At 34.5% G+C, this 10,900-nt stretch overlaps 2 protein-coding genes across 2 annotated transcripts; one reads left to right on the top strand and one right to left on the bottom strand.

Annotated features, from left to right (window-relative positions):
- Positions 1-3,749, bottom strand: LOC141835666 (putative B3 domain-containing protein Os04g0347400). The gene is made up of 4 exons (XM_074723036.1): positions 3,665-3,749; positions 654-963; positions 423-580; positions 1-357 (listed from the first exon to the last, which is right to left on the bottom strand). The coding sequence occupies exons 1-4, from the start codon at positions 3,722-3,724 to the stop codon at positions 115-117; spliced, it is 771 nt and encodes a 256-aa protein (XP_074579137.1). The 5' UTR covers positions 3,725-3,749; the 3' UTR covers positions 1-114.
- Positions 3,750-5,291: 1,542 nt separating this feature from the next.
- On the top strand, positions 5,292-10,420 carry LOC141835905 (bifunctional phosphatase IMPL2, chloroplastic). The gene is made up of 9 exons (XM_074723303.1): positions 5,292-5,668; positions 5,737-5,815; positions 5,912-6,006; positions 6,108-6,157; positions 8,461-8,585; positions 8,717-8,783; positions 8,916-9,005; positions 9,578-9,689; positions 10,022-10,420. The coding sequence occupies exons 1-9, from the start codon at positions 5,320-5,322 to the stop codon at positions 10,090-10,092; spliced, it is 1,038 nt and encodes a 345-aa protein (XP_074579404.1). The 5' UTR covers positions 5,292-5,319; the 3' UTR covers positions 10,093-10,420.
- Positions 10,421-10,900: the final 480 nt, after the last annotated feature.

Below are 10,900 nucleotides of genomic sequence, written 5' to 3'. Positions count from 1 at the left end.
TATTACAAATAAAAGAAGATGAATTTACATGGGAAGAGATCATTCAAAAGCATATTAGGCAAAAAAACGTGGGGGAAAAAAAAGAAGAAAAGAAAAGAAAAGATAGTAACCATGTCAAAGTTTTCTGCATTTCACTACTTTAACAAACATCTCACTCTTTGATATAAACTGGAAGATGCATCGATCTCCTAATTTCAAATTGTTTGCCTTGCTGAACTCCTCCCACCCATTTCTTAAATGGTTCTCTTTAGTACCAGGGTGAAACTCGATAAGCCATGACCTCCCTTTTGAGTCTTTCAGTGTAATCCTTTGTTTGTCTATGAGACCATGGTACGTGCAAAAGCGTTTTGGCACACACTGGATTGTATTAAAGAGATCAAAATATTTCTCAATCAATCAATGTAACATTCTAGGGAATTTACCATTTTGTTATAGTTGAGATTGTATGGCTTGATTATCTTATGGAATTCAGCTGGTTGTTTGCTCTTTTCCCATAATGGATGTTGAGGAATTTCGGATAGCATCTCTTGTTTTACTTCAATGGCGTCACAATCAGTGTCATCTTCTTCCTTGTCACGTTCTTCGAAGCATTGCAACAATTAGTTTAGTAACTAAGAGATTGTTGGGACAGACTGAATTAAAAATTTACTTACTCTTTGAAACGTTGTCAATGTTCTGGTCTGAGTATCTAATGGGGTAATAATTATACTCCTTGAGGCAACCATTCAAATCAAAGACCTTGATGGTAAAGACCATGTTGCCTTCATAGCGGAACACCAAGAACAAGCCCACTATGAAGTCGTGGGCTTGAGTGAATGCCTTCCAACCAGTTGTGAAGTATAAGTTGCTGTCGTTACACTTGAGGAGGTCAACGTGCCAGCATTTGCCCAAGGGGCTTAGAATTGTCGCCTTCCGACAGTGATCCAAGTTTGCAAGGTGCTTGGTGAATTCATGAGGGATTAACTGCAAGATAACAATTCATCTCATGTCAAAACATTGGTATTTACTGAAGATTTTTCCCTCTATGAGTATTGATTAATTCATCTACATAATATGATCAGTATGCAGAAACAAAGTGATCAACCCTAGTAATAACTAAACATAAAACATAAAAGCATCTTCTAGCACCAACTCATCAAGCCTTGATAGACCCTTTATACAATGCAAAGCTTGAATCAAAACATAGGATCTTGTAACACTCAATATAATCTAAAACCAAATCCAAATCTGACGGGATCGAGTTCAAATGATTACTGTCTGTGCGTTGAGAAAAGGCTCAGTTCTACCTCTTCATTGGCAAGCCCTAAAAGATAATAGGGTTAACCTCCATGATTGGCTCCTAGTGCTGAAAACCAGGATGGACATGTCTAATTTCAATTAATGACACTCATCGAACATTGAATACCCAGTGTCATAAAATCAGTGCATCCAATCAACCATACATGTATTTAAGGCACAACCACACTAGTCAAAGGAATGCCTAATCTCATAATGGGACATGATACACCAGCATTTCTTGTACAATATACTACACCATTACCATGGGGAAAGATAAGTCGTACAGGTTATCAGAAATACCTTAATTGAATTGCGATCAACACATGCTTCAAGAAGCGGACTTTGGTAATGGATTAGGACCTCACCAGACCCATCCCTAGTATCTTCGTTTCTATTTCTGTGGCATGTGACAATCAACATTAATCAATCTAGCTCACGAACCAATCTAACTTAACTGCATCCATATATGATATCCTCCGTAGATAAAGCTTTGGTTTAATCATCAAAAGGCCAGCCCCACATTTAGGCAAAGATTCAAAAATTCTATGATAATTAGTTATATATTTTGTTGACTCTAGATAGGCACAAGTTTCTATGTCATGAATTACTCATAATTGCTTAAAATACCTTTGATTTAAGAAGCTTGTATGCGTATGGCATCTCATATAGGAAACAAAGATAACTACCCTTGTGATTAAGAGCATACATATGGCATTCAAACTTTGGAATCATGTTCTAAGGTTTCATGTTTTGCATTGAGAAGGATGCAAAGAGAATGTACTTGGAAGAATAAAAAAGGATCCAAATGCCCCATCATAGAGACAATTGGTTGAAATTTACAAACTTGTAATGGAATTTTGAGTTTTTAAAGTTATAGAATGTTCAGGGGGATTTGAGAGTAGTTTATGTTTTATGGGATGGCTTAAGGAGACTTAGACAAAGTTTCAGAATATGGATTTGATTAAACAGATAGCTCGAGCGGAGCCATTTAGGGTTTTCAAAATTTAATACTTCAAATTTAATTTTGGCAAAATCCATGATAACTTAAAAGGATTGATAAGAATTCGACTTTAACTAATCTGGAAGATTAGATATGTGCCAAGCTAGTCTCAACCAGACAACTTAACGAAGGGATTCAAGATAGAGCATAAGTATGGCACAATGACTTAAAGGAGTTTGGCCGATATACGTCCTGAATTAGGTAATCAAAGGGGTCATGTTTGCAAAGATATTTGACCAGAGGACTCATAGGGGTTTGAGGTACAAGCTTTGTTTGGAATGCAAAAGTTCCTAATAGAATTTAGGACTTCAACCTCAGCTGAATAACTTAAGGGGAATTCATTACAAAGTTTAGTTATGATCAAGAAACTTAGGCCGAGTTCAAAAAAGTTTTTTGCAAAGTGCTTTTCAGGGAGAAAAACTTTGGGACTTATATAAGATGTTTGATAAAAGCAATTTTTCTGATGGTCTGATAGAGGTGGGAGAGCGCATTCCAAACATTCTAACATATAAGAATATCTTTAACAAATAGTTACACTGTAAACATTATATCATATACCGAAAATAATAGATTTTACCAGCAAATTAATATGTCTAAAAAAAATCAAAGTAACAGTTTTAAAATAATAACAAAAACTAATCACTAAGATGTCTATATTTTCAGAGAGTAAAACATATAACATATTAAATCATAGTGCATATTAATGAAATGAAATGAAAATTTATATATATATATATCATGTAAATATAAAGTGAAGTTTAATTTAATTAAATGTATATTATTATAAGAATTTGTAATATTATCATTATTTTTCTTGAAAAGAAAAGCTTTCTCACTTCCACCAAGGTCACAAAATTACTTCCAAAGCAATTTTGAGATATAGATTACTTAAGTACTTTCAAAATGTACTGCTGACTTGGAAAATTATTACTACCTCCAACTTTAAAGGGAGTTCACAACTAGTTTCTCCAAAGATCTGCTTTAGAAAAGTATTTATGTCAAGAGTTAACAGGATCATATAGGAAGGTTCTAAAGGTTCCAAGTAGTGTTTTTGATTTGAACTAATTGAAGGGGGGATAAGATTGGAGAATTAGGGCAAGATTTGGACTTACAGACCTGGAACTGAATTTTGGAGCGGAATGGGTAACCTTCGCAAACTCTAGGATTTGAATCAGGATTAGTTGACGCAAATAAATCTAGATAGAATCCAATGCAGGATTTTTAACCCAGATAGCATCTAACCTAGTGCAAATATGATCGAAACTTAAGAAAGAAGCAACATAAGCAAGAGGACAAACAACTCTTTTGCAGAAATTATTTTTTAAAGAAAAAATAGAGTTTTTCCTTCTTCTCAATACAACATTGCAGACATATAGAGGAAAGTACCAATTTATCAGAGAAGCCGGGCAAAAGAACTTTGAAGAACTGCGGCCTGGCTGCGTTCATCCTCAAGATTTCTCCAAAAAACGACGGAACCAGTAGAAGAGCGACGCCGGGAACAAGAAGAAGAGCAGAAACACTCGCTTTCTAGGAGCAACGCCGTAGGGTTCCTTCCCAATGCAAAAGAATCCAAAGAAAAAGTGATCAATACAGGACTTGAAGCGCCGGCGTGCCGCTGCTAAAGTTGCGCTAAAACGGAGGAAAAAACAAAACTGTAGCGGAAAATATCAAAATCCTCTCTTTCTCCAGTTACCAAAAAAAATCGCTCTTAATTTTTGTTGCCAAAAATAGTAAAGTAAAAATATAATTATATTTTATTGTCAATAATTAAAATTAAAATTCTAAATTGAAATTTAGAAAGTTCCATAAAATTAGGAAATTTGAATTGATCGTCGTTAATTACAACAATTAAATATGGTGGCGATGAAAAATAATAATAAATCTAGTTCTCAGGATTATGCTGAGAAAAATTCTTATAAATTAAATCAAATAAATTGTAATGACAAAGTTGAATTTAAAATTTTAATTTCATTATTTTAAAATTTTAATTATTTTTTTAAAAATAGTTAATTCGATTTAGTTTAAGTTTTAAAATTTTTTATTTAATTAAATCCAATAAATCAAATTAATTAAAATAAAAAAATAATTTATAAATATTCTAAATAATAAATTTTTAATTAATTAATAAATTTTTTATAATATTTAAAAAAAATTAATTATTTTAATTAATTCAGTTGAAAATTAAATTAATCGATATTTTATCGGTTTGATTTGTTTGATTTTTATTTAAAAAATTGATCGATTCAGTTAATTAAAAAAAATTTGATTGATTGAATTTTGATTAATTTGATTCAATTTTAATTTTAAATCTAATACTCAACCCTATTTCTATAATCCTTATATTAATACCAATAAAGAGTAATATAATCATTATATTTAGAAAGTTGCTTTATGATTTACCCTTAAAGCATTTTTCATATTAATTAATTATGGTGTATTAATGTTAACAGGTCTTATGTAATTGTTGATTTGTTTCAGACAGATTGATATCGGTGTTCAAAAATATTATAAGTGATTTTTTGATCTCAGTCGTCTCATGAAGTCAATCACTATAAAAAGTTTATCCACTATAGTTTCCCTTGACCATGGTGGGTAAATCGAGATTAACCCAGACACCCGCGGTCAATCCCCAGCTACGTCCAAATGGGGATAATTGTTGATTTGTTTCAGAGAGATTGATATCGGTGTTCAAAAATATTATAACTGAATAATTCTTTATTAATTTCATTGTAAAATATATTTTTTAAATATACTATTCAAATAGAAAAATAGTTATAAAATTTAAGTATATTTAATTGTTAACTAGATCCAAAGTACAGTTTCAAAATATCATGATAAAAAAAAATAAAACATATTTAAGAAACTTTTTTTTTATAAAAATATCGATGTAAATTTAATATTTTCGTTATTTGTTGGCTAATATTAATGATATTATTAATTAATTAATTAATATAAAAATGGTATTCTTCTTCAGTGTGATAAAAATGGAGTAGGCGAAAGAGTTGCCAGTCGATTCAATTTTATTCAACTCTGATGCCACGATGTTGCTCTCCTCCTCCGGTTCTTGCTTCGCCGCCCGTGACCTATCCTGCTTTTCCCCTTCCCACCAGCTCCGCTTCGCTTCCTCACCGACTCAGAACCTAAAGTACAGCCCCTCTCGTCTCGCCTCCTGTCCTCTCCTTCGGCTCCGTCCCGGGGCGAAGAGGAGAATCCCGTCGATCGCCGCCTCGCGTGCTCCGATCTGGGAACCGGAGCCATCGAAGGGGATGGCGGTGGTGGAAGAGGTGGACCGGTTTGTGGAGGTGGCCAACAAGGTCGCTGATGCTGCTGGTGACGTGCTCCGAAAGTACTTCCGCCGGAGCTTCGCGATCATCGACAAAGATGATCTCAGTATGCATCTCTCGCCCATATGATCGTCATCGATTTTCTTTATTTTGTACCGCCTTCTGTATTCGTAGGCCCGGTGACGATTGCGGATAGGGAGGCGGAGGATTCCATGGTTTCAATCATATTGGAGACCTTTCCTCGGCATGCTATGTGAGGAAGTCACCTTTTCTAGCTTTGCTTTTTTTCCTTCTGTTCTGCCAGCTAGTAATAAAAGAGGGATATTGATATGGGAGACGTTTGGTGCAGTTTCGGGGAGGAGAATGGTTGGAGATGCAAGGAGGAGTCTGCTGACTATGTCTGGGTTCTTGACCCAATCGATGGTACTAAGAGCTTCATTACGGGTGAATTTCTTAATCAGTTTGCTGGTCAATTATTTCTTCAAAGGTGTATCAGAACTTGGGAGTGCCTCTGCTGATCGCTTTGTCTTTACTATGGTTTGCAGGGAAGCCTTTGTTTGGTACTCTCATTGCCCTTCTGCACGAAGGGAAACCTGTATGACTCATAATACATTAGGAGTTATTTATTTTCTTTTACCTAATATATTTCCCTTTACAATGTGTCAATGAATATGTTCTATTATAAATGAATTTACATGTTTCTATGGTTTTGGTATGGTTAGCATGACCAACAATTATTAAGGCTCCAATCTTTTGTCACTTTTAATCCTTTCTCACAATTGTTCAATCTTCATTCCAACACATAGTATGAGGATTGAAGATAAATGACAAGAGTTAAAGTTCCTTTTAATAGGATACAAAGTAATGTGGATACTCTGAAATCAACCAAGTTTGCCTGGCTAAATAGACAGTACACTTCTGTTACAGTTTTGTATCCATCATGCTAATTTATTTTCTGATGAACTACACTAAATCTAATTAGATGCTAGGGATTTTATGCTGTCTTGAACGTATATTTTATGCATTCTTTTGAGTTTTTACTAGGTTAATGAATGTTAAGCTTGTACGTGGTGTATATAAAAAACTTCATTGCAAGTTTTGTACAATTAGATTATATGATTGATTTAAGTTAGGTTGTATCACTTGGATTTATGTTTATAGGAAAAAGGGATTACACTTTTTTCTCAGACAGTGACATTGACGTTACTATGTTTCATCCTTAATAGGATTAGAAGCAGCGTATAATATAACTTTATTGACTCTTTAGGAGCATTACTCAATTTTGTCATTAAATGTTTGAGCCAGATGAGCTCATATAGAGTAGTAGATATTGCTCATTGTCAACTTTTGCAGTCAATCCAGCCACATTGGTTTTACCTTTTGCTCTTCCAAAATATTATTATCCCGATGTGAATCTCCCATATATGGGAGTGCTTGCCCAATCTGCATCTGGATACCCCAAATTCAGTTGATGACCATGATTATGGTATAAGAGACCTCTTCACGGGTATTCCTAAGATATTTAAGATTTCTTAGAGTTGCTTCCCAATGATCATGTACTTTTAACATTGAAGAATTTATTGTTTACACTTGCAACAAGTGAGCCAAATCTAGTAAAGTAAGATAGTTCGGCTTTCCAACTAAATTCTTGTGCTTAACCAATTATATTTGACTTTTAGAATTTATCATATGTATTAACTTATTGATACGAAGCATTCTGATTTATTATGATGTTTAAAATGTTTGTACCAATAAGTTAATGCATATGAATAAGCCAAAATATCAGAATGCATTAGGAGAAGTTTTGTATACGTTTTCCTAATTAGCAACATCCAAATTTTAAACTTTGAAAATTAGACAAATTGGAACCATTTTCTACAGTTTTTATAGGCTAGGATGGCCCAGGTGAATATGGATTTGGAGTCGAGAAGATTCAACTACTAGATAATGCAAACTGATAGAATCCTCAAGATTCATGCCTTCTATCAATTACTTTCCCTGTGGTTAAATCTTGAATGGGCGGTAAAGGTTATTGAAGAATTTAGTATTTAATGAATTTGCTACAAAGAATAAATTTAAAGGAAATTTGGGCATATAGAAGAATACATGAGAAAGGGGTAAAGATGAAGTAGGAATGACTACGCCAACATCCTTCACTGATGAGTGCAACCAATCTGCCAGAATAGCATGGTGGTGTAAGACCAGACAAAAGGGAGATGTTACCAGACATGTGCCCAGAGATCCCCTGAATCTATAATCTAAGTTGTTTGATCCAGTAGTGTATGTTGTGAAAGAAATAGATTCATTAAACAATGATGACACAAACTGAAGTAATGTACTTTGATAGGTCTGCCACTTAAGAAATTTTTGGTACTTCTCAACTGATATACCAATGATATAAGGTCTACTCCCAAGAAAACCATCTGGTTGATGAGTTGAGTCATCTCGATGGCGATCCCTCGAACACTTGGTGAAGATAGTGTATATGGAATCTTCTGATTGATGGAAGAAGATTTTGCAAACACACATATTTAGAATCTGCATAAACTTCTCAATAATAGAAGGTTTGCTTGCTGGAATCTGCGACTTGCTGAAAGAAACATGAACACATTTGGAAAACACAGGAGAATAGAAGAGCAATCCTGATATGCTTATCTACTGCAGATCTTTTATCACCTTGCAAGAAACAAACTTATATATAATGTTGTATCTCAAAGTTCTTTTACAAAATGATCCACAATCTTTCTTTTATTGTTGTTTAAAGGTTTCACTAATGAACACATCAAAATTAGTTTCATTAATAAATACATCAAGAATTGTATATTCTGATTTATTGCAATTATGATTCTGTATAACCAAAGTTTTTCTTCCACATAAGTTTTCTCTCTACTGTTCCAGATTGTTGGCATTATCGATCAACCAATTTTAAGAGAAAGATGGGTTGGAGTCGATGGGAGAAGAACAACAATGAATGGACAGGCAGCTTCAACACGTGCATGCAGCAAACTATCCCAAGCTTACTTGTATAAGTCTCTTTGCATAATGATATTTGAGAAATAACAATTTTACATTCAACTAAGATATAGAACTGCATGTAAAGCTTTGGTACTATAAGGGACAATACTTTGTGTCACAATATTGTTTCTTCTTTCAGGTACACAACAAGTCCTCATCTCTTTAGTGGGGATGCAGAAAAAGCATTTTGGCGTGTAAGAGATAAGGTCAGATAGTAATTCTCTAGTACACTCAATTGTTCATTAGATGACTAACTTTCAAACTAATGTCTAGATTTCTGTCAAACAATGAGATAGAATACATGTGACGGACACTTTCTTTTATGTATCTTATGCCAGGTAAAAGTTCCACTATATGGATGTGATTGTTATGCTTATGCTTTACTGGCTTCTGGATTTGTCGATCTTGTTATAGAGTCCGGCCTTAAGGTGAGACTTCTGTTCTCAACAATTCTCTTTGGTATTCAATAGTGTAGGATAGTCACTTCATTTGAAAATTTTCATTCACAACCCTGTACTTACGAGCCTGACATTTTTTTCTTTCAAGAGTCTAATTGTCATATGCAATTTCAATCAATCAAAGTTATTTTATGGTTGGGGTTAATGGAATTTACTGTCACAAGTTTGCACAGACATGAGTGCAACACACCATCCCCTGTCAATGTGTGAACAAGTAACTGTTATATCCCGGGGCATAATTTTTTTTACTTGTATCCTTGTGGGTTTGATCAAAGTGGATTGCTAATCCACAAACCATAAGTTTTGCCTTGCCCCTTCTTTTGGACAGTGAAAATTTTCCATGTAAATTGATAAAATTGAAGGTTTCTGAACTAGCAAAGAATCTAGTGCTTTTGTTAAACATACTTCAAGCGATATGAATGCCATGCATACTCCAATATTTATCTTGTAAAGAATGTTGAAAATAATTGTAATACAAACTACTACTATTATGAACAATACATCTCCAATGTTTTCTGCTCATTTATTTTCTCAATGATCAGCCCTATGACGTCCTCTCATTGGTACCTGTAATAGAAGGCGCTGGAGGATCAATAACTGATTGGAAAGGGCATAAGGTTCAATGGCATGCCACTCCCAATTCACATCCATCAAGTATGGCTTCTTTATTTTCCAGGGTTTGATTTAGTCTGATTTCATAAAGTGCATATTTTGCTCCTTTGATCTGATGCAATTGCTGTTACCATTCCATTGATACTCTGTCCGTGCAATTTGAAATGCTTGACTGAATCTGACTACTAGTTTTTTGGAAACTCAATTATCCACATGTCAGTCTGAACTTCTCGTAGTCTAATGGCTCACGAACATTAACTTTGGTATGGAGCACGATAGTGGGTGGCTTTACAGTTGCAAAATTTTCAGCTTTGTGATTTTCGTACCTTGTGAGCTAAGCCCTAAGCAGTATGGTGGCTCATACCTTATTTCAGGTTTTAATGTCATCGCGGCAGGGGACTCTGATATCCACAGACAAGCTTTGGATGAACTACAGTGGAAGTAAGCTCGACAAATAGACACCATAACTTTAAAATTGTTGATTAGCATCTGAAAGAGTGAAGGATGACATGATGCAGCCAATATTTGGTCACAGTTGGTTGCAGATGACGGTCTGTTGGGAATCATTCCCCAGTGGTTAAGGTGCACAACGGTAGTAAATAACTTGCGTAGTCTGGAAAACTTGTTCGGTTCAGTTTATGCTTTGCTTCAGTCATTAGTTCTTAGTGTATTCCTGGCACCTTTTTTTTTTTAATGTAAACTCACACAGCAGTCACTAGTGACAAGGCTAATTTTACTTTCAAATTATTGTGGCAAAACTTAGCCCAGTGCTTGCTTTAATACCCGCGCCGATGGATGTGAGTAAGTCCATTTTTACAACTACAAAGACACATTACTCAACCATGACTGCTGAGTTGATTACGACGGAACAGAATTGTAGAAGATTATTCCATTTGCATGCTGATGCTCAGGAGATGATTCGCCAGACTCTCAATGGTGGTAAGTTCTTTGTTAGTCCTATTGTCACTGATTCTTCTACTCAATGTAAGATGGTTCTTGATTCTTGAGCATCTAACCATATGACTGCATTTTTTTTCTAGACAACTAAACATGCCCAATGTCCTTTATGTTTCATAATTTTTCATGAACATTAATCGACGGGAGTGATAAAAAAAAGTAGTTGGTATCCTACAGACTCATTAGTACAGTTGATTGTGGAAAGATCGGTCAACTAAATTTAATAAAATTAAAATATTTTCAATAATACTAATCAAGTTGTTGTCATGACACCATTAAGAAGAAAATCAAAGCCA

The sequence above is a fragment of the Curcuma longa genome, chromosome 10 (genome assembly GCF_044706935.1).
Source record: "Curcuma longa cultivar G26 ecotype Majalengka, Jawa Barat chromosome 10, ITB_CL_G26_1.1, whole genome shotgun sequence".
NCBI lineage: Eukaryota > Viridiplantae > Streptophyta > Magnoliopsida > Zingiberales > Zingiberaceae > Curcuma > Curcuma longa.
The sequence above is the reverse complement of the archived record's forward strand: the minus strand, read 5'-3'. Positions and strand labels throughout refer to the sequence as shown.

Bases quoted from the DNA above. Each gene is read 5' to 3' on its own strand.
- LOC141835905 (XM_074723303.1), top strand. From the start codon at position 5,320: ATGTTGCTCTCCTCCTCCGGTTCTTGCTTCGCCGCCCGTGACCTATCC. The intron at 8,586-8,716 runs GTATAAGTCTCT...TTCTTCTTTCAG, and splicing joins AAACTATCCCAAGCTTACTT to GTACACAACAAGTCCTCATC. The intron at 9,690-10,021 runs GTATGGCTTCTT...ACCTTATTTCAG, and splicing joins TCCCAATTCACATCCATCAA to GTTTTAATGTCATCGCGGCA.
- LOC141835666 (XM_074723036.1), bottom strand. From the start codon at position 3,724: ATGAACGCAGCCAGGCCGCAGTTCTTCAAAGTTCTTTTGCCCGGCTTC. The intron at 964-3,664 runs GTACTTTCCTCT...GTTATCTTGCAG, and splicing joins CCGGCTTCTCTGATAAATTG to TTAATCCCTCATGAATTCAC. The intron at 581-653 runs GTAAGTAAATTT...AATGCTTCGAAG, and splicing joins CATTGACAACGTTTCAAAGA to AACGTGACAAGGAAGAAGAT.